The following is a 23,986-nucleotide window of genomic DNA, read 5'->3' on the forward strand; positions in this document are numbered from 1 at the left end:
TTCAATGCATCTGTTTAGAAAATCCTTTATGCAGAACTTCAACCACAAGCCTTATTTCCAAATGAAAAACATCAGACTGCAAGGATCACATTCTTAATATCCAAAAGCTTAAAATATTCATAACTTTTTAAAAATTCTAAAAATTCAATTCTTAAAATACCAATCATTTTCTGGCAATCCAAGGTGCATTCTGAAACCCAAAGCCAAACTCAGCACATTTTCTTTGACAGGGATCATAAAAGTACTCAAAACAGTACTCAAAGCAACAGAACACAAAGATGTAAAATGTTTCTTAATTAGTTTGTGAGGCTTAGAGCTATTTTGTATCTGTTCAATATAATATCTCAACAAGAAAAAGGACATGCATACATACATGGAGTTTCTACTGTTCTGGGTAATAACTGACTGCTGGCAAACAACTCTGAGACACCCAAATAATTATTTAGTGCACAGCTCCTTTGCTTTGGTGGCATCATTTCCCATCCCAAAATACTTGTGGTTGCTGCACTCAGGGTTGGGAAACAGGAGATGACCTTGGACAACTGCTGCAGTTTCTTTCTGTGGGACAACATTCATTCTGTCCGCAAGTTTCCTATTGCTGAGCTCTTGCCACAGCTCCAGCCCTGGATATGAAGGGTTACACCAAGAAGAAAAATGCTCAGTGGTTTGTGACAAAATTGCTGCTGCTTGTGTGGTACCTGCTGTGATTTGTGTCACCCATTTGAGCCTCAGCCATAAAGCTGCACTTTTTATCAAGGATATTTGCAAATATGTAACTGCTCTGAGGACATATGGCAAATAAATAATTCAAAGTTATCTATCTTCCCTGCAGTTTTCTTATCCACCTACCACCTTTTAATGTTTTGTTGGCCTGGAAACAATATTGTTTATTGCACTTCTAGTATAAAAGTGTTGCTGACTGGCAGTAGACTCTTTCCAGTGTGATACCTTGAGAACAAATTGGTTCTCCCCAGTCTCCATCTGCTTTGCTCTCATCTGCTATTAGCCCAGAGAAGTCTTGTTTTGCATTTTGAGTGCCTAAAACTGTTCAATTGCAATTATTGATTTCCAAAATTGTTACAATGTGATGGAATTTGTTGTTCCTTTTTCTCTCCCTCTCCCCTTTGTTTTCTTTTCAGCTCTATATCCATTTACAGTCCTAAGGAGAATCCTAATACTTTTGATGCTGCTGCATTCTTCCAGTCAGTGGGAAATTTTCTGGGGATCTTTGCTGGATCATTTGCCATGGGATCCTCTTATGCTGTTGTCACAGCTTTAATATCCTTTTTGGGTTGTTTTCAGGTAGCAAATCTATATATATTGGAAAAAATATGCAATATCTGAGAGTGACCATCTTTAGTTTGAGCCTGAAGCTTTTCACTCCAGGCTCAAGTGTTTGTAAGGAAACATATAAATTATTAATTTAAGGAAATGTCATTTGTCAGAATTTACAAATTTCTTTTTTTACATTTATCATTAGGCAGGACTCTGGCCTTTATCACCCTATTTGCAAATAATTGTATTTTAAGGAAAGTGTTTTGAAGTACATTGAGGCTGAAACATGTATTTATTAAGAACAGCAACTAGTTTATGAACTCCAAGCTTGCAGCAATTATACAAAAATACAAGGGAAACACTACAACGTGTCAGTGTGACCAACAAGCACATCAGTTTAACTAAGGTGAAAATTAAAGGTCTTTCTGTTGCCCTGCATTTTTTCTTGTGTTTTGCAGTTCATATGAAATGCTACTGTAGAAAGATCAGTGATTTTTATCTTTCTTGCATTCACACAAATGTAAACAAATGCCAGTTTGTTTATAAAACTGGACAAAATTACTTCCTTTTCCTTTTTTTTCTAGGAAAAAGAATATCAAATGCAACCCACTAGGTATTAATTCAAGCTCCAAAAAAGTACTTAAAATAGCTGACTTTAAAATCTGTTCTGGATTTTCCTCCTTGAGATAAGTTAGAAGCTGTGCAGTTCTTCCCAAATTCAATCTCTGTAGATGAGTATGGTGGCGGAGTTTGCTTTCTTTCTTTCTTTCATCCTTTCTCAGATTGGAGGTAATTTTAGCTTACAAGCCAGTTGGGTTTTTATTTTTCCTTAGTAATCTTTTAGCACTTGACAAAATTCACAAAGCTCTGTGAGTTTCCTATGTTGGAGACAGGTCTGTTTTTCCTCCTATCCTGGAGTGCCTTCTTATCAGCAGAAGCCGCTGGGCTTACAGGTAAGTAGTGCATTTAATTAAATAAAAGCAATTTTATAATATGCCTCTAATGTGGGTAAAATGCATGGCTTATTTTAGGCATGACATCATATATAAAGCTCCTAAAAGCCTGTTGCTATATTGGAGATTGTTTCATCTTTAAGAACAATTCTGTAGTGACATTGAATAATTCTTCCAGACAAAGACATAATAGATCAGGCTCAAGCCCTCAGTCTTTCTTCTCTGCATTATCCCATTCCTATTAATCCCTCTATTTTCTGGCCAGCTCTGGGACCAAAGAGACAGTAAGTGCAAGGAAGGAAGTAGGCAGTGCCTTGTGATTACCAGCCTCTGTGCTCCTCTGCACACACTCCATATCCCAGGCCCTCCTCGTGTTTCTCAATCAATAATTGAGACCAATTATCAATAGCAAACCAAGAACAGGGCTAGTGGGATGCATCCACCTTTATACTTCCAAAAAAAATAGTCATCTTGTTCAGTGCACCTACATGTACATTTTGGCACAGCCATGTCCCAGTAACAGGGAAAAAGATGTGTGATCTGATTGTTTTTTCATTAATGCCAGGAAAAAAATTGTACAATCACAGTCAATTATGTATCAGGGCCTCCATTAAGGTGTACACAGAAGTTTAGGCAAAATTTCTAAATGGATATAGTTTACCTCCACAGCAATCTATTGTATTGTGTGATTCAAAAGAACAAAGTTTCTATGACCTTGATTGTTTTAATGCTCTTGAGGTTGTCACCTCTGAAATCCAGCGCTCTAATTAATGTCAGGGAAAATCAGGAGAAGAAAAATGCTTAATGGAGTGGTAATGCAGCCCATGCTGGTTTGTTCGCAAAATTGTTCAAAGCCTTTTGAAGGCAACAGTTACATTTTTACTGAGCCTCTGCAGCCAGCATGTTACTTTTTTAATATCAGCCACACAATCAAACTATTTCTGAATGGGTATGAATATCTGCATCTTTGTCTTACTAATTATACAGCTTTGAATCCTGTTTACTGCCAAATTCTTCAGGCCAATGAATAAAAACAGTGGTACATGAACTGAACAAAAGGGTGGTATTTCATTACATCATTAAAATCAGATACCAGGTGGAATGAAAGTCCATTTTGTCTCTTAACAGCTCTGTACTGGTTTGGACAAGGGTAGCATTAATTTTCTTCACAGTTGCTAATGTGGTGCTGGAAACAGCCCTGGTAAATCCGGGATATTTCGGGTATCACTGAGAAGCACTTCAACAGAGCCAAGGGGTTTTCTGTTCCTCAGCTCCCCAGCAAAGGGGCTGAGGGTGCCAGGACAGCTGACCCCAGCTGAGCCATTCCAGAGCAAGAGAAGCTGGGGGAAGAAGGATTCTCACTCTTACCCTTGTCCCATTCTCTCCCCCATCCCACCAAGGAGGAGGGAGAGAGGGAGTGAGCAGCTGTCAGAGTATGAGCTGCTGCCTGGGGTTACACTCAACAAGCTCTCAAAAATGTGGCATGAATACTGCAGAAAATGCAAGCAGAGGGGGAGGATTGTTGATCACTTTCCTGCTACTGGAGGTACTGATTTCTTAATCCAGTGACTTCCAAGTAAGGACTGTTTTAAAATGCATTCTTACAGAGCACAAGGATGCTATGTTTCAGCAACTGAACAATTGATTATACATTACACACAAAAAGTAGATTTGTAAAGGAAACACTCATATCTTTCAGAGCCTCGGGTGCTGCACCAAAGGTAATTTCTGTTTCTCAGGCATAGGAACAGACTGTATGTCCAGACAAAAATAATTGGCATATGTCTTTTTTGCATGCTGCAAACATGATGATGGACAGCAGAGTCTCTCCTGGCAGTTACCCTGAAGAGTGTTTCATTGCTCTTTTCTGCTGTAATATATAAAATATCTGAAATAAAAGACTTAAATTATTGAACACCACAGATGGTGGTGGTAGCCATGGTAAGGAATTTTAAATGGACAGAGGCAGAGAAGGAGGAAGAGAGTGGAACCAATGTAAACTTTCAATTTAAGGGAAAAATAGAAAATTGTTGTGAAATTTAACTAATTCTTATCAAAATAGGAACTGATGGAGGACAGATAATTAATTCACCAACATATATATTCCAATAAAATTATCAAGCATTTTTAGGTCTGTTGCTAGCATTTTTTCATGGATGTTTTTTCATGGGTTCTGAGTTTCATTGTGGAAATTGCTTAATTACTGTTGTGAGAAGGCAAAGTTTAATCTTGAAACTTTTATCAGTTAAATCTTTGCCACTTAATTTCTGTAAAAGGCTTTTGTCAGAAGCTGTTATTACAGAAAAAATCATGGAGCATTTCTTGTGGCTTCAGAAGTTTAAAGCTGTGCTTTACAAATATATTTACTTTATTAGTACTGTGCTGGCATTACCCCTTAGTTGCCTGGCTTAACCAGTTTTGATGTTGCTTTTGTCTTTCAATTTCCTCTGAAATATTTTTAACACTCCTCCTTTCAAAATACTATTTTAAACTCCAAGTTCAGCAGCAGAAAGTCTCTGTTGATTAAGAAATTTTCACCAGACTTTGGTTCAGCACTGATTTCTCACACCCACGCTGAGGAAATGTGTGCAACATGCAGTTGTGTGCAGTGCTCACACAGGTGGGTGCACACAAAGCTCCTGCTGCAGGAGGCAGGGGGAGCCCAGCAAAAAGGCAGTCATGCTTCAGGACACACTCAGCTCTCAATCTACACTCTAATTTCCAGTGTTTCTCACTTTTCTTGCTTTGCCCTTTGTCTCAGTGTGTGCAGACTCTGGTTTTACAGCCTGTGCCTGTCCTCACCAGCAGCTGTGAGATGCAGAGAGCCTCACCCCAGCAGTGGCACAGCTGCACCACTGCGCTCAATGCACCACACTCCTCGTGTCAACATGCTTCAAAAACCAACTGCTTCCATTAGACATTCATGCCTATATTCATCTCATTTTCCTTGGACATTGTGTTTTCTCTGTTCATTCCTTCTAAATGAACTTCAAAGGATTAACACTAGACTCGTACTTCCCTGTAGCTATTAAGTAATGTAATTGCAAAATGATTTTATTCTTATAATGCTTTCCACAGCAGTCCTTCAATCATTCTGAGCTTTTTGAAGTATTTCATAATTTAGAAATAAGGGGCTATACTGTTTTTTTTGGTGAGTAAAGTAGATGATAGGGCTCACTTGTTTAGCTTGCAGATTTCTAAAATAAAATTTAACTGGAGAGTAGTACAGGTCAATATTTTAGAAAATATTTCATTCCTCTGCCTCAAGATATCCCATGATATATAACACACAATATATGGGCCTGACCCTTGTTGAAAAATGGATGTGATTGAACCAACAAATCAAAATAAAAAATCTGGGATGACTACACAATTATTGTTATACTGGGAACTGGAAATTATAAATTAATGTTATGGTTATTAATCTTATGGCTATATCATCAAGCTGTGACACATGCATGATAAATTGATTCTTATACAGTAGAATCTAATTTGTGCATTTTCTCATTTGCCCTGGAGTATATCATTCCTGACTGCTGAGCAAAGCTGTAATAGCAGAATACTAGAGTAAGGTCAGTGTTAATAGAGATGTTTTCATTTGCTAAGTTCATTACATAGTATTTACTAGTAGGCTATTAAAAAATCATAAATAATTTAAATTAAACACTTGTTGAAATATATTAAGAAAGTACATCTTGCATTTATTAATTGCTTGTTATCTTGTTTTATAATTAACAACATTTTCTAAATTTTGAATGATTACTCAGTCTGAGAAATGTTCCATGATGTACATGGGCATTTAATGGTCATCTCACCTGCACCTTCTCTGTCTACAGCTGTTTGAAGTGACCAGATACTCAAATAAAAAGAGATTCATTTACCTACAGAAATACATATGGATGGGAATTGACTTGTATGTATGTATGTGTTCATTTGATGCATACTTCAAAGTCACACAGTGACTCAGTGTAAAGGCACCAAAATTGCAGCCAAGCTCCTCTGATTTTTACACAGTAAAGACCTGCATTATGAAGACAAAAAAGACAATAGACCTTGAAGGAAAAAATTGTTGGAGAGTGTAATTTTTGTTCCTTTGCTGGTTTTCAGAGCTCTTTGCTTTCTGATCATTATAAAGCAAAAAAGCTTGTGATAATAAATTACTGCTGCTTCCTCACCTTCAGCAATTTTTGTCTGGAGATTTTGTGATGTCTCTGCCTTTGTCACACCTGCCTTCTTATTCAGAGGCTCACAGGAAAGCAGAGTCTACCTAGCAGGAAAGCTTTTCCTCCTTTTCCTCCAAAAATAAATAAGCAGCATATTATGAATGAGGCACCGAGGATGAGTTCAAAGATCTGGTCCCTCACTGGGGCAATTTTGTGCTACTTTTCTATTTAGGACATAGCAAGCATGAATGTCACCAACTTCATTTTCTTTAATACTGCTGACAAAGTGCATTTATCCTCGTGCTGTTCACTTCTCCTATCTCTTTGCTGTGATTTGTCTAGAATCTGTCATCCACCTCATTGCTTTTTTAAAATTCTGTGGGCAGTTCTTGTGGACACTCTCAGAAGGGATCTACCAAAACATTTCTGTCTGCAGTTCTGAGCACTGTGAGCCCAAGGCAGCTTGGTGCCTGATGGGCTTTAGTTCCCTGAGCTGACAGTATTCTATACAAGGAAGATATTCTGGGCTTTCAGTTCTAAACTGTGGGGTTTTCTGTTCTTTATTCATTTGTAATGTGCCATGCTGTGTCATACAGAGCAGGCAGACTCCTGCCAGTGAGGAGGGAGAAGGGATACTTTGGCTTCCAGGTCAGAAGGAAAGAGACCACAGCTCTTGTGAGCTCTAGTTCTGCCAGGAACACGGGATGAAATCTAAGCCTAATTAGGAAAGCAATAGGTAAGAAGACGGCATTTGCCCTGCTTTGCAGACAGATGACAACTGAGCTGGTCTGCAGCAAATCCCTTACTGGAGTCAGGGCTTGGGTCTGCCTAACTTAGGGGCTGCTGTAGGTACAGTGTTCTAAGGCAGTAAGAAAAAAAGAGAAATGTGTATGTTTTAGAGAAAAGTACATATTCTAGCAAGGCATTAAGCTGAGACGAAAGATCAGTTGCATAAAAGGTGGATAGTGGAGTCTTACTGCTAAGGCAGAGGTTCAGGATAAACAGGGTAAGTACTCAGCATGTCCAGAATAAAGGCTGTTATATGTCACCATAGGAGTTCCAGTGCAAACCAAATTCAGTAATTAATTTGGGGTTACAAAAGTACAACACTAAAGCCCAGGTCTCACTTGAAGCAGCCAGGTGCAATACCAATGAACAGTCCTCAGATAAGGGTCTAAAAAATCCCCTCATCTCCATCTTCTGTTGCTTTCTGTCGCTTCAAAATAGAATCAGCCTCAGACAACTCCGGAGATAAAAGCCTCATGAACATGGTTCTGCATTGGTGCAGGTCTGGTGTGAGAAGCCTTAAATCTTTTCTTTACTATCAAGAAGATGATTAGTCACATTTGATACCCTCAGTGAAAACAGCCTGGATAGGGAGATTGTTGCCCCTGGGTGTATGGCCCTATTACTGCAGCAATTTGAGGCAGACAGCCTCATTTCCTGCTACTCACACATTCAGCTGCATCCCAAGAGATGCTGTGGAGATTCTGACATAAATATGACTCCAAAGTAAATGTTAGCTGATTTAAATAATTTCTCTTTTACCCAATGCTCATTCTTCCTTTTTCCACACATTTCCCCACCTCTGATGAAAGACCAGTTCCTGCTGTTTACTGAGAGATTTCAGGATGTTGTGCATCTTTAGAGAGGCATCCCAGAAGCCCTGGAAACCTTCGAAGCTGGGATGAAAGCTGGTCAGTTTGCTTACAGGTCTTTTGAAAGGAATCTATACTTTTTTATCTATTCCTTTGCTCCCCCAGAAGGTAGTGGTTTGGGGGTTTTCTTCTTCCAAATTCCCTTTTTTACCCTCAAAAGACCTGACAGTTGGAGAAAAATGTCTATTTTAATCTCCCAAATTAGCAAATTCTCAAGTTTTGATTGTGGCCACTCACTTCCAGGTTTACATTAAAAGAACATTGCACATGCTGTTCATCTCTGACATTCCTTTTTGTGAAATGATGTAAAAGAAGATTTTGTCTGTTAGTGAAACTATAGGAGCTATTTTCAGATTAGCACTTGTAAATTAATTCCCACACTATAATTTTAAGGTTCACACTATCAGGAAAATACTATTAAATGTACAAGTTCCTATATACTTGCTGTAGTTTTTATATTTTTTATATTACTAGCTTTAGATTCGACAACCATTTCAACTACATATATTTGTAAAAACTAATGTAAGAACAAGTTCTCTAGCTCTATTAACAGCTAACAAGCTGTCTCAATTTCTCTGTTACAAAAAAATCAAATTAAATGGTAAGGCTTTTATTCTAAAAAGAAAGAGGTTGATCGGTAGCTGAATGTTTACTAGTGATATAAGCATTTTTTCTGTGAAGTGTCTCGTCTTTTTTATTAAGAGAAGGATGTCAGTAATCTGTTAATAAACACAATGAGCTGTATTGCATTTAACAATTTTCCACGTGTTTCAACTCAAAACATTCCCTGCTTACTTTATGTTAGCAGTTTGTTCTGCTATTTTAGTACTGTCTCAGTAATTGCTGACTTTGCCACTTAAACAGGTAACGAGTGACTGAGCTGTTTCCAGCAGCCTGAAACTGAGGACAAGTAAAAAGTCCACCTTGCTTTATCTGCCTCCTGCATCTACTGGATATTTTCTGTTTTCAGCTCCAGTATTGCTATATTTGCTCTTACCTGCTTCTCTGTGAAAGCAAGCCCACAAAAACAGCCTCATTCTGTGCCACACTCAGCTCATACAGTATTTCACTACCCAGCTAACTTCAAAATCCAGCTTTCATGGTGCTACAAAGAACTCCAGATTGCCTTTTCCTAGTAACTAAAGAGTTCTGTGTTTGCCTCTTTAGGTACTTCTCTTTCCTTTTCGGTTAACATGTACTTCTCTTTCAGCTAACAGTTGATCATTACTCTTAAGTAATCATTTTTATGGATATTCATTACAAACAATTTTCTCCAAGCCTTTTAACGAACTATTCATTGCGAGAGTCATAGCTGGTACATATTAAGCTTTCAATTGTAGCAATTGAAATATTCCACTGCATTCCCCCAGTCTTCCCTGGAAACAGGGTGTCTGGTTTCTACACTTGCATAATTGCATGGTTCAGTTCATTTATTCTTATTGCAAAATCAGATTTAAGCCATTTCATTCTTCATGACACTCTCTCGGTGTTCTCACTACCCATAATTAACAGTTTCTTAGCAGTCAAAACCAGTTTATAATCACAGTTGAATTTAATAGTCAATTTTAAAAATCCAAGACTTGACATCCTGATGATTAATAGAGAAGAAGCTGCATCAGAAACTCTTATCTCCATTTCAGTTACTGAGCCTGGAGCTAGTGATTCTTAGCAGCATTACTGTTTGCCTGTATTTTTAACTGAAATGTCATTGTTTGAGCATCCCAGTGCATATTATTAATGCCTTGAGAATTTTTTAATTCCCCAGATCAGTTCCGCACAATCAAATACAGTTACTGAGAAAAAAGAAATAGACACATTTGTGAGAGCAATTAGAACTCAAAAATATAAACTTCCTGGAATGTATTTCAGCAGTGACAATCTCACCACACCCCACAACATTTACCATGAAGAAAATTTTTAGTGTAGGTAGGAAAAAAAAAATCAAAACAGACTTAAGAAAATAAATATAAAAAACAAAGACACACTGGAAGTTCAGTGGAATTTCTCTTGGCTAAAGAGTCAGTGTTCTGTAGAAGCAGTACAGGTAAATTTAAAATACAAAGCGAACCCAGAAGCAAACAAAATGTCCACAGTGGTTTGTGGGGAAAAACATATATTTGTTTCCTTGTTTTCTTTCTGATGACAGTTGTTCCTTGTGCCAAATCAAATCAGAAGTATTTACTCTATACTTTTTTTTTTTGCTTGGTTAGCAAAATAAGGAGAGTCTAAAGAAAAACGTGATAAGGTAATGATTTGTTTAACTGGCACATGAGAATTCACAGATCACACACACACAATCTCCCTCAAATGAAATAGTTTCAGCATTGTCTAAATTATTACTTTGATTTGTTTCCTTTCCCATGCTGTGGTTCAGGGCAGGAGGATATTTTATCTACCTCAAGGGCCTTCTTACTCTAAAATCCAAACATTTCTAGATTTGGATGAGCCTGTTAAAGAACCTGTCGAGGCAGCAGTGCTTGAGACAACTGACACTTGTTCAGTCTGTTCCTATCCCTTTTCCTGGGACTCTGAAGCCTGACCTGCCCCAGCTGATGCTTTGGAAGCAGCAGATTGTTTATATTGGGTTTGCTGGGCTAAAGGTGCAGTGCTGCAGACCCTGCCCCCTTACTGAGCCCCTTCTTGCTGGCCCTGTGAAGTCAGGAGTCACCATCCTGAAGAAGATGGAGGGAGCTTTATCCAGTTTCCAGCCCAGGACTGGGGAAACAAACAGAGATTCTTTTCACCATTCCACTTCATGCTCTTTGCTTCCAGTGGAACTGCTTTATGTTTCAGTTCATGCTTGTTTAATCCCATAAATGCCTCAAAAGCTCTAGCACAATCACATCACAAGGATGAATAGTACCTAAACCTGGACAGGCATCTTTCTGCTTGCTTTGTTGTCTCAGACTCATCAGTTTAATGTCAGTGCATGTGAGCAGCCTGTGAGCTGAGAACTACCTAGCAGTGTGCAGAGCAGCCCGTGAGGAAGCAGAACGAAAAGGCTGATTAGGGCGTGCTGCAGCGAGGAGCAGGGCTGGGAGGCACAGGGGCTGAAGCACTGTGGGTGGGGGGTGACAACTGCGTGTACATGAGCACAGAGCTGGCACAGAGTGATCCCACTGCTGGCTGTGTGCTCAGCCCACCCCACGGGCCTGGGGAAGTGTGCAGGGATTCAGGGAGCAGTGATCAGAGTGGACACGAGAAAGCCCTGAGCTGTTGTGTGAATGATTATCTATGTAGACATACCCCAAGTTTAAGAAAAAGACAGAGCTTTCTTCCTCCATGGGCATTTACATATGGCTACTGGTGAACACTATTTTTGGTTTTCTGTTTTATCCCTATGTGCTTTACCTCCTGCATTATCTGTGACCCCACCTCACAATCTTATCAGCTTCTTTAATTACAGTACTGCACTACAGTGATGTTACTCTGTGATTCTGGTGAGTTAGGACCAGGGCCAAGGCAGTATTGAAAAATATCCCTATAAAACAAATTTGTTATTACTATTCCTGACAATCCTGCTTCCCTGTCCCTCCAGACCTTCCACAAGCTGGGACTACAACTGCTGCCACGTGTCCACTGTCACTGACCTGCTTGCTCTGGGCAGCACAGCTTGCACGTGCCAGAGCATCACTTTTAAGCAATGTGTTGTTGTTCACCTTGACATTGTTACACACTGCTTGTGATAAGATACAATCAGGTACAGACTGAAATGATTTTACCCTGTTGCAGTCATTCAGTACCAAGTGATCTCAAACCATTTAAATGTAACAATTTTCTCCTTTTCTATTCAGTCCCTGCCAAATTCTTTCAAATAGTCCAAATTCCTACATGTTACAATTATGTTAGTCCTACATTTACAATTGCTGTCAGATTATGTTTGGATCATACCATCTATTCATTGAAAAAAATTTCTACAACCTTTGAATTCCAAATACACAACAGTGGAAATGCTATGAAAGCATGATTGTCCTTAGAACATATATTTCAAATTTCTTTTGTTATAGAAAACTATTAAGAGACTAATTTGGGTTTTTATGCAGCCTATTCCAAGCCTAAGTAAGAAAACAGAAGCAGCTAACTCTTTTTATTTTTTAATTTCAGGTATTGTTGCTGTCCTTTTCTGTGGAGTCACACAGGCCCATTACACCTACAACAATCTGTCACCAGATTCCAAAATGAGAACTAAGCAGGTAGGACATGGAAATAACTAACATCATGTCTTACACTGGTGTAAGGAGTAACAGTCACTGGAATACAGCTGGATGGGATTTCAACAATGCAAGACAAGAGGCTTATGTCTTCACTGGGGAAAACAGTAACAATTACCAAGATAAGCAAAAAAATAAGAATATAAGAATCTGTTCTTCCCAAGAGACCTGAAATGCCAGACAGGTATGGAGATAACAGCTTACACCAACTTCCATTAAAAAATGCTTCAAAATTAAGGAAATCAAAGAGCTCTAGTAAGTAAAACAGAAGTGGTCTGAAAGATTGGATCCCTGTAGATTTTTGCAAAGGGATTGTATAAACTGCAGTCTGCCCCACAGATTTAAGAAGTGACATTATTTACTATTGGTTTTATTAAAAATTGTCATAATTAGAAAGATAGAGTTTTTTTCTTTCCATTGTGTTCTTTAGAGTTTAGAAATGTGGAATTTGGTCTGTTTTTTGTTTGAAGAAGTGACTAGTACAATTGTAATTATTTTTAAAACATGAGGCTGTTCTCAGATCTATGGCATTGCAGTGTTCAAAATGCTTTTCAGCATGAGTAATTTTAGACAATCCTGCCACTACCTAGAGCCTGGTAGAAGTCATTTAAATGCAGTTTTCTTCCCTTTTAACATTGACTCATATGTACCAAGAACCCCAGGTTATAGGAAATCTATCTCCTAGAATAAAATGGAAACTTATGGCCCAATACTATAATTTTTATGATGCAGTCTCATAAATTTTCAGCAATTCCTTTCTTTTAAGCACTGGAAATTTTATGTAGAGAAATTCATGGCTTCTTGCACATCTCAATTTAATCAACAATCCAATTTTCTATCAAAAACAGCTTGACAGAAAAAAATACTGGCCACTACAGTACAGTTCAACTGTTAGAGTCTCACAGATTTTAGATCACAAAAAAGTTTCTGGCCACTACTCCCATAATAAAGTGTTAGCTATTGACCAGGATAAGTATTTTCAATTGTATTTCTTTATAGCATAGAGTCTGATGCTTTCAGAAAGTATTCCAGCAGAGAGCTAACCTTTCTCTGAGAACTGCATTGTAAGGGAACGACATTGAAATCTACCATAGAATTGTTTCTGTTCTGCAGAAAGACTGAATTACATATGCCATTACTTTCCTTGCATATAACTTATAATTTGAATAGAAGGTTTTTTCAGGGATTCATCTGCATGTTTTATTGATGCATAGCCTCAGAGAGAGAGAAAAAGCCAAGGCTGTGGTGGTTTTAATTATCTATGAAGCTTTTCAGCAGCAGAATCAACTAATATTTTGTTTAAATGCATCCTAGTTTTGTTCATGTTTACTCTGTTATTCCCTCCTATTCAACAAGTACAAAACAAAATAGTGAAAATAAACCAAATTTACCCTTGAACACACAGAAAAGGGATTATGTGTTTCTCTATGGAGCTAGGAGTTTTATGCATACTTTCCTATTCTGTTTTTCTTTTCCCTATAAGCCCTTAATCCTCAGCCTCCTTTATGTTATGGTTGAAACATTGTTGTTGAATTCCTTTGAATGCTTCTAATTTATTTCCTAATCCAAATATTACCCTTTCATATGCAGCTGTTTCAGTGAGACCTGAACTGCCTCTTTCTTTCTCTCCCCCCAAGAACTCTCTTCAAGCAAATTTAATAAGCCACACACTTGGCATTCTCATAATCATATATAACTTCAGTGCATCTTCAATGAATATTGCTGCTCAGACAGTTGGCTTTGCTCCCAATCAAAGTCATTTTTATTACTCATTACTGGCCAAAATCAAGGGCTTTTCAGTTCTTTTATAGAATTATTCCAAAGCAGTCTCTCTCTTTTGTTACAATATGACAGATCTTTCAGAAAGGAGTGCTGAACTGTAATGCACACTGACAAAACAGTGAGTTAAGGCTGAAGCTGAAGCTAACAAAAACGATGGAAATTAGATTTAAAACTGTAAATCAGATTGAAAAACTGTGTTAACTGGTTTTAAACACACTTTTTCTTTACTGCTTTGCATAATTTTCTTTACATTTTTACTTGCTTTTAAAATTTTATAGCTTGATGGTAAAATCTGCTATAGAGTGATAGAGAAGGTATTTCTGACCCTGGCACCAAGTTCTGCCTTTCCCATAATACATCATCCTTTGCTCTAAAAAAAATTACAAGTTTCTCTTCAGTCACTGATGTAAAATAAGAACTTATCTACAGTTCTTAAATGAGAATTTAAGAACATCTATTAAAAAAACCTGTTAAAAGATGCCATGTAATTATTAGTCCCCATGTATCCTTTATTATTTTGTCAATCACTGTTTAAGATTCCATGAAAGAGAAATATTAGATTTCAAGCACGTGAAACTTACAGAATCTGAAACTATAAAGCAACACTAATAATTTCATAAATAAATTAATTATTTTAACACTTTCATAAGAAAAGTAAGATTTAAAAAATTAGTGAAAATGGAGGCTTTAGATAGTTTTCATTCAATTCAATTATCCCAATTTTCATTAGGTATTTATAAACATTCTGTGTGCTTTTACTGTCAATTGTTGAACATGGGTGATGTTTTATGGAAGCAATTTTAAGTCATCATCATTGACCTGACAACAGCCATCATGATTTTAACAGTGAGATTGACCCTGCCCTCCATGGCAACAAGGTTAGGTCTAACACGAGTGCTCCTGAATTTCAGGCACTTAACGTTTAATTTATCCAATGTATCTTTAGTGAGGGAGAAGATGAAACTGCTGGGATCTGATTGAAAGCTATTTGATTCTGAGCAGCTTTCTCCAGAATTATTTACAGCTGCTATCTCCCCTCACGTTATGCTGCAGCCAGACACTTGCTGCAAAATCTTGGAACTCTACAGCTCCAATTTTACATTAGGCTTCAGATGTACAGCTGGGCTGGGTTGATTTGCTCTGCAACAAGTAAGTCAGAGGCTGGGCAGGGTGCTGTAAGATAAATAGAAATCCCTGGTTTTTTAAAAGTGGGCAGAGTGTAAATCCCTACATGTCACCCCCAGAAAAGGATTCATGGATAAGATTGTGTTTTCTACAGGAAGATAAGACATTCCTTGCTCTGTTTTTGTCCCTGACTCTAACACTTTCACTCAAATGCCACCATAGGACCAGTACATTTTCCTAGTGGTGGAGTACTGACTAATGGCCATAAATATTATCCATCATACTTATGAATTGTATTTTTTTCTGGTTATGTTCCTTTAATTCTAGGGAACAACTGCAACAATGAGAGTGGGGCAGAACAATAGCTCTCTTTGGTTAAATGTGCTAGGGTATGAAAAATTCTCTTTGCAGATGAAATAGTGTAAGCAAGTTACAAATTCTGGAAAGGGAATTCTGAAATGCATCACCTATGGAAGAAGAGCCAGGAAATTACAAGACGCAGGAATGTCCAGCCAAGAAGGGAATATGTCACACACTGCCCTGCCTGTCTCCATTCATTCCCCAAGCTAAGCCTTGTTCTCATGGTCACCTCTGAAACAGGTGTGTCTAACTTTTGTTGAAGGTTGTTTTCTCAAATCAGGTGTAGTACCCTTTCTAATCACACGAGGAGTTAAACAGTTACTCACCTGTTTTGTTGTTCCTGATAGCAAACCCATGGAGGGAACAAGCTGCCCTAGGGACAAGAGCTCCTGGCCTGATTGTTCAGCTGCCCCGGGCGTGCTGTGTGCACAAGGTTCCAAGTTAAGATTGCAGTGGCCCTTCACCTGCAAGGTTTAACACAGGCAGGAGAATGAGATAAAGATCAGTGCTGCTTAACTTGGGAATAACTTTACCAAGATGCAGTCTCACTTGGAGGCTTGAGCAGATCAGTTAGCACTCGAGGGCTCAGACTGCTCTTGGGCTTTGCTCACTGATGGACATAGTACTGATTGCTTCAAATTTTAATCTCTGCACTATAAAGCAGACATGATTATCTCTGATTAATAAAAATCATCACTTTGCAGGGAAGCAGCTAATATTTCCTGGAAATCCCTGAAAAATACATGAAACTTTCAAAAGGTTCCTAGCTCATTGATGATGCAGCTATATGTCTTCCAACAGGGACACTGGCTAGGGATCAACCTGCTGATTTCTGGATCAGAAATTAAGCTGCATTCCAAAGACACTTTGGTGTAAAAGGATTGTGGTTTTAAGCATATTAATTTAATTCTAATTAATCACATTAATCAAAAACATGTTGAAAAAACAGTCTCAAAACTTTTTGTAGTTTCTCAAAAACTGCAAATCAAATCTTTACAGTCTCTTGACCCTAGTATGTTATAGTATAGTCTCACTATAGACTTTAGACTTAGAATAACAGAATCATAGAGGTAGGAAAAGATCTCCAAGACCATCAAGTCAAATCATCAACCAAATACCACCATGCCACATCTACTCATTTTTTGAACACTTCCAGGGATGGCATTTCCACCACTTCCCTGGGGATCTGTTCCATCCATGATTACGGACTCACTTTAGAAGCAAAGCAAAACAGTAGAGCAAAAGTAAAGTATAGCAATAGAGGTATCCAAAACAACTGAGAGGGAAAAAAATCAATCAATCAAAGGAGTGTTACCTGAATGCCAACAGACAATGTTTACTAAAAAGAGCATTGCAAGACTAAAGGCAGAGAGGTGACTGATGTCACTGTATCCAAATGAAGCACCATCCCTGGGATCTTAACATTCTATTGCTTTTCTGCTGGCATATGTATTTTATAAACCAGTCACAAGCAGACCTACAGCCAGCACTGCAACAACAAACCTCCCTTCTCCAGATACATAATACTGTCTTATAGGATTCTCCCCTCAGCTGTCTTTTGATAAGAAAATAAATAACACACTGCAAATTCTGCTATAGTAACAGAACAATTTCTCCTGAGTCTGTTGTTAAAAGCACATGCCATGAACTGCAGCTACTGTTGTTATCTCTGTGAGAGAAGGAGAGCAGCTGGGGAGAGATGACTGCACTAGCAACACCCAAACTGCATCTGCTTTGTGAGGGTCCCACCCCAGATATCCAGCACCCATACCTGGGAGAAGCAGCCCCTCTAACTTCATCGGGAGCTGCAGCACAAAATGAAATTGTTTGGTGCCTTTATCTTAAGCCCTCCACAGCACACTGGACATGTGTGTGCCCTGGGGCTTTGGTTCTGCAATTTGTGTGAGTGTTTAAGAGACCAAAGAGAGCTGGGCTTGCTTCCATATTACACAGCATATATTAATTTATCTCTGGTTAATGCCTACTATTTTCTGTAATCAAACATTGAACTGTTTATAGATAATGAGTTCATACTCCTAGGAAGAAAAGTACATGCACAAATGTCAGGTTATAATGGCTCTTATAATTCAAACTCTTAATTTATAAAAAAATTGAGAGTATTTCTAGGCAGAGGAAAACTCTGCTTACAGTAAAATGCCCTAGATTATTAGCAAGGCAAAACTACCACAAAACATAGGGATGCACAAGGATAATTCTCATCCTTTTGAAATGAGCAGCCTAATTGACAGCTGTTGTGATTTGTTCAGCAACTCTTCTTAGGGACAAATGACCTTTAAGGCACTGCAGGAGGTCAGGTATTTCCACAAAAATGACTGGCAGAGAGAAAGACTGAGAGAAAAGTTATCTCTCAGAAAGGTTACCACCAATTCCAGATTCTAATCTGTCTTTGTATCTGTGCTGTGCCTGAGGAATCTGTTTTCCCAGCACACCTCAATCACAGTGCCTACAGGAAAATTTCATACCAGAATGGGGGCTTTATTATCTTCCAAGCTATATAGCTGGCTGTCTGATAGTCCTCTGAGAGCAAACTGGAAATTCTTTTTGGCTAATGCATGGCATTCAGGTCTGGCACTCTTCAATAATACACAAGAGGTCTTTGCCTCTTGTGTATTATTGAAACATCCAGTAAAGTCCAAATTCTTGGTGGGCATTAAACAGGTTGCATGCATGAAGCACATTTGTCCATTTAAGTGGAGACTGAGCATAAAAGTTAGCTCTGATGGGCAGTGTCTCATGGTTCCCTTTCTGCAGCTGAACAAAAAAACCCCTGATTTCCAACCTCCTTGAACTCCTGCAAGTTCAGACTCAAAATTGCTAAAGACTGAGGCTTCAGGCAGTGCTGCCCAGGAAACAGCACAGGTGACCAACTAACAGGGCTCAATAGAAAGGTCTGGAGAAGATACTCCTTTTGATAACAAGAGTCTGAAAATAAAATAGCATTTGGGAAGATTTTGTTGTACTGGAATAGCATTAGTATCGTTCTGCCCATGTTTTAGCCAGTTTTGCTTAAATACTTCAGAAATTAGTAATATTAAGGAAAAATCTTGATCTTGTCTTCTGGTATTTCAGAAAGATTTTTTTTCCTTTTTTTGAGACAAGGCCTATAGCAAAAATCTTCATTTTGCAGCTGTTGAAAAAAATCAGGGAGAACACAGAAATGCTCTTGTTTTTTTGGGTTTTTTTTTTCTTTCTAAGAGAAGAAAATTATACATACATAAAAGTGTTATAAGCACAGTTTAAAAAGAAAGGCTTATGCACCATTTATCTTATGGCTATTAGGATCAGATACCTGAAACTGTAGGTAAAAACTATTTCTAATTTTGAGGTAACTAACCTATATTGGAAACAACACGAGCCAGAATCTTCTACCCTTCTGAAAGTCCAAAAGCTGAGGTCTGTAGACATTAGCTATCATTACAGCTCCAGCCTACGTACCCTGAAGAGCAGCAGCCCCTCATTCTTGCCCTGTGTTTTCCCTTCTAAGTTCTAGTTTTCCTCCCTCCTGAGCTCCAGCAGTGTCAGACATGCTGGCTGAGCCCTGTGTTCCTGACTGCAGAGCCAGAGCATCTCTGCAGAGCCCCTGGGTCTCTCACAAACAGCCTGCCCTGGTTCAGCAATCGCCTTCTTTTCTCTAATTGAATATGCACCACATGCAGAGTGCTTGCAATAATTGTTACCTTTAAAATGGATTGCAATTGACAGGAAGTGTACAATGAATTCCAGTCCTCTGCACAGCTATTTTCTGTGTTTAGCAGAAAAAGATGAATGTTGGAAACGTGCCAGGTGCATTGTTTGACCAGATGTACCATAAGATCTTATGGAACCCTGTAGAACAGTGTAATGCTATAAAGAAATCTGAAGCTGCTTACTGTATGGGTTTAACAAGAAGAATCATAACAACACAAGAAAATCTTGATTTCTGCAGAAGAAATTATACTATCATCTTTCAATCTGAACTTCTTAACAAAATCCCTCATTATCTGACTGATGTTCCTGATTACTTCACCATGGTAAAAGAATGTCAATCTGCAGTCTCTACATGTGACTCCCCTTAAATTTATGTGAAAATGCTGTAATTGTTTCCTCTCTTTCAGCTGTGAGCTACATGATGGATGGTAAACAGCTAGAAAGCATCACTATGAGTAAACCAATAACAGCAGACTTTATAACTCTGGTGCATCAGTAATTACCTGCATCATTTATGGTTTATATAATAAATTAGCTACTTTCCTACCCATAATACTAAAAATATTGGGTGTCCACATACAAAAAGCTTGTTAGAATAATCAGTTCTATACTTCATTCTGTAGTTTTCATTTTCCCTCTTTTTGTACACCTGCATTAGTGATTCCTTAACTGAGAATGTGCAGATGTGATCTGGCCTCATTAGCTCCCATAAAGCATGTGCCCCTTTGTCATCAGCATTTTATGAGGAATATCATATTCTAGTGCCTTAAACACACACACACAGACTAAAGAAAAGTGCTTTGGACCTATGAAGAAGATGAATTCTTGTGAAAAACAAAGAAAAAATATTTTTTTTCCTATTGCTTAAGCACAGAAACTGGAAAATAACACACTGAAATGTAATTCATACCCTGAAGTAACCCAGAACTGTAATGAAGCAGTATTTTTACAGAGAAGCTCATCTTGTTGAAAAATGATGTCATTTTTGATGCTGGTAGGCTAAGGAGCATAATACCATATGCAAACTAGCTTCCAAATGGCTTCATTAAAGTTTTTACAATATGCTTAAACATTAAATATTTTCTTTAAATATTAATAAAGATCTTAGATTGTTCAGGTTGTAGTTTACTCTTCCAGCACAGTATCAGATGCCAGCAGTTAGCTCACATATACCAACTGGAATTATAACAGGCCAAAATGACATTGGCATGTGGAGAAACTTGTAAGGAACTTCCAAAGTGAGACTTGTGCCCCAGCTGCTCTGGAACTGCCCTGAATCACAAATGGGGCTCTCATGTGTCCTGCTCTGTGCAGTGGAGTCAGACTCTTGGGGCTGTGAGAGCTGCTGCAGAACCAGACACAGACCAGAGCTCTGCAGATGCTGCTGTGCTCCGTCCATCTCACCAGAGCTTTGAAGAGTGACCTCTGAGAAACTTCTCCCTCCTTTGGGTAGTTAGCACTTATCCCTAGTTTTTAAGCCTGCAGCTATGCAAATATCCAGCCTCGTGCCCCACTTGTGCAAAGCACATCTAGTTTTGTGAAGAGTATTCTCTCTATGTATATGTAGCCTGTGAAATCAAGCCCATCCTAATTATTGCCTCCCTGATAACAGCAACTGTGGAATGCATAAAGAGAAAAAGCAAACCAGAATCAGTCTAGTCCTGGGTTAGGAACATATTCTCACATCATCAACATATACTGCTGAAACAGAGCTGGGTGCACTTTAGCATCCCATACTTAGAACAAATACAGTTAACTTTAGTCTGGAGTACAACTTATGCAATCTCATGTTTTGTAAAAGTTGATAATTACAACAATTTCCTCAAACGTAGTCAGTCAGAACTCCCTCCTCTGAGAATTTGTGAAAAGGATAAAAAATAAAGATAGGATTCTTCTTTTAAGTCTTCCTTAATTTTTCATACAGGAAAACTAATTTAGTAGAATTTTATGTAATGAACCAAAGTCCTTTGATTTCAATGACATTTGGCTTATGCTATAAATGAGCAAGTTCTAAATACATCTAATGACACTAGAGATAAAAACACTCAGTCTCTTACTTAAAATATAGCTATGTCCCAATGGTAAAGATTTTCTCTAGCTTGGAAACACTGACACTTCACGCTATTGTGTTAGATTATTTTAACACAGGATTTATCAATAAATTCTTCAGTTATGGAATAAATCTCTAAAAAACTGTTTTGTATTTCCGTGCACAGTACATTATACTGCTAAATTGGAATGCAGGAAAATTGTTCAGCGCATAGGTTAAAATAGGTTTTAATGTTGAGGGTATTCGTAATAGGTACCTTAATTAGAACCCTGTGTTGCCTTACACTTGCATGAGTATGTGTCACCAGGTTCATAATTGCTCTTCCTGTGAGGCCTGTGTTTGGAAACACAATTAAGATGCTATTTCTGGCCTGGCTGGGGAGGCTACACTGGGATTTCTGCAGAGCACCCAGAGCTCTGCTGCAGATGGGGGCTGACCTCACCCAGAGCACCCTGCGGGCTTTGCTGCTTTTTACTTTCTGTTGTTTTAAACAGCAACGCTTTTGCCCTGCCCAGAGAGTCTTGGGGCCATGGGAGCCCTTAAGGAATCTGAGCTGTTGTGTGATTCCTAGCAGCACCAAACTGCTGCTGACAAAGATCTATTTCTTGCAATCTGATGTTCCTCCTTTTTAACTTACATGGTTTTTCAAGAATGCTCATTCCTCACAATTCTCTTTCAAGGGTTATTATCTGGAAAGTTCCCTATCAGCTATAAAAAATGCACAAAGGCTTTGGTCAAAACTTTTAGTTGTATGTAGGTAACAATAGAATTCTCACACAATAAGCCTCAAGAAGAAAATAAATACATGTAAATAAGGCATTATAATAGTCTCAAGCCCTTGCCAGCATCCTGTCTTTTTAGTGACTGCACAGCTGTGTTTCCATTACGCGATTAATGGATTTCCTACCTTCCAAAGAGACATTTGTACCAAATGGTAGCACAGTGCAAGACATACTGAACAGCTGACTGTAGCTCATCTCTTCCTCATGGCACTGTCTGTGCACATAATAATTAAGGGCTAAAATGCCCTTTGTCAAAAGTTTTCACACTAAATGCCTAAATCATGACTAGGATTCAAATTAGTGTCCTATCTTTGGACATATTTTGGTACCTGTATACTTTCATTAACCTACAATAATGAAGTGGGGTACAAGTCTGAGGATCTTTTTCAAGCTTTTGACTTTTAATTCAGCTTCAGTCACACAAATTAAAGGAGGTATTGACCACTCTATGCCTCCAGAGAGCCTGGGAAGAGTTAAGAGTGTTTGAAAATTCCAAACAGACATTCAGCACCCTCAGAAACACACTCTTATGTAGTAATAAATATTTTTCTTGTGAAAGCATTTTTCTGAGGTGCCCAATGATATGTCCCTAGGTCACCCACCTTCTGCTTTCCCACAGAATCTTACAGAAGGTATTTTTAAGGTGCATTAGTATCTTTTCACTACAGATTCTTAATTTGATGTGAAATAGTCAGCTGAGCTCTCAGATTTAAGTACTGTTGAAGATGTATCTTAGTGTAGCATTTAATTTCTGCTTGTTTTACTGTCTTTTCTTTTTCCCTTGGTGATGTCAGTAAAACATCACCAGTGAGACCATAAGGAATTTAGTAGATCTGAAAATAATGGAAATCTTTGCAATACTTTTTCCAACAGTTTAGCATCTTCTGTTTCAGCTGGAGTCAAACCATATCTCATTTATCACATCACCGTAGAACACTCTAGATTACAGCTTTAAGTGTAAAGGACTGTTAGATGAGAAAAGCCACATACTGTAATACTTAGGGGAAAAGTGTGACACACAGAGCATAGCTGCTATTCACATTTCTCAGACTTCTTGTCCAAATGAATCTCAATTCTTGAACAGCAGCCTACATCAGGAGGCAGGGAAGCTGTTTAAAGATGACTGTAGGAATGAAACAAAAGAATTCCCCAAATTACCATGTATAGACATATAAGAGCAGACCAGTGAACATACTAATTCAGGATCCTGCTTCAGATACTGGTATTAGAATTGCAGAGTAATTGCAAATAATTCTGCCCAATGTAACTCCAGGGTGGCATTCTGCCAAGGTAATGTAGTTAAAAGTTGACTCATCAATAATAGGTCTTAAAGAAAAGTAAAAGGAGCTTAATATCATGAGGATCTCATACTATTCAACACTGTTCAGAGCAAGAGCAATTCTCAGCACAAGGATGCTCTGCCTGAGTTAGAAACTGGTAGTGCCTTGTGTCCATTCCCCTCCAGCCTCTATAAACAAAGCAGTGTAAATATGGGAAACCCTGAAAAAGTAAATGTTGCACAGAAACTAGACAAGTTATTTAGTAAAAACTTTATCTTAGATTAGGCCCAGAAAAAAGAAAACAACAACATGGCATCAGAAAAATGCATGTGAATACTGATACTGCTATCTGGTTTAGGTAAAATGAGTCATTCCTATTTTAGAGCTCTACAGCTTTATTTTTCCACAGAATTAGTTTCACAAATGTTGAAGGGAAAGATTACTGTTGGTAGGTAGGAGATGCAACATAATGTCCATAGAACAGTTGCAAAGAGGGCAAGTATTTGTCCTGTAGTGTCAGATTGGCAGTGAAATCTTACAGTCATGAAGAAAAGACACCACAGACTTCATAAGAACCTTTTGGTTTTAGTCCTGATAGGGCAAAGGCCCCCATATTAGTCACTAATTCCTAATATGTCA

General features: G+C 38.3%; 1 protein-coding gene across 1 annotated transcript in view; it reads left to right on the forward strand.

The window, feature by feature from the left end:
- SLC9A9 (solute carrier family 9 member A9) overlaps positions 1-23,986 on the forward strand; it is a 173,895-nt gene that overhangs the window by 68,514 nt on the left and 81,395 nt on the right. Inside the window, exons 7-9 of the mRNA XM_041414482.1 lie at positions 1,140-1,278; positions 2,123-2,228; positions 12,154-12,242. Of these exons, the coding sequence (XP_041270416.1) occupies positions 1,140-1,278; positions 2,123-2,228; positions 12,154-12,242 (334 nt within the window). The remainder of the gene's footprint in view (positions 1-1,139; positions 1,279-2,122; positions 2,229-12,153; positions 12,243-23,986) is intronic.

Source organism: Onychostruthus taczanowskii, unplaced genomic scaffold (genome assembly GCF_017590055.1).
Source record: "Onychostruthus taczanowskii isolate IOZ18803 unplaced genomic scaffold, ASM1759005v1 scaffold45, whole genome shotgun sequence".
Classification (NCBI taxonomy): Eukaryota; Metazoa; Chordata; class Aves; order Passeriformes; family Passeridae; genus Onychostruthus; species Onychostruthus taczanowskii.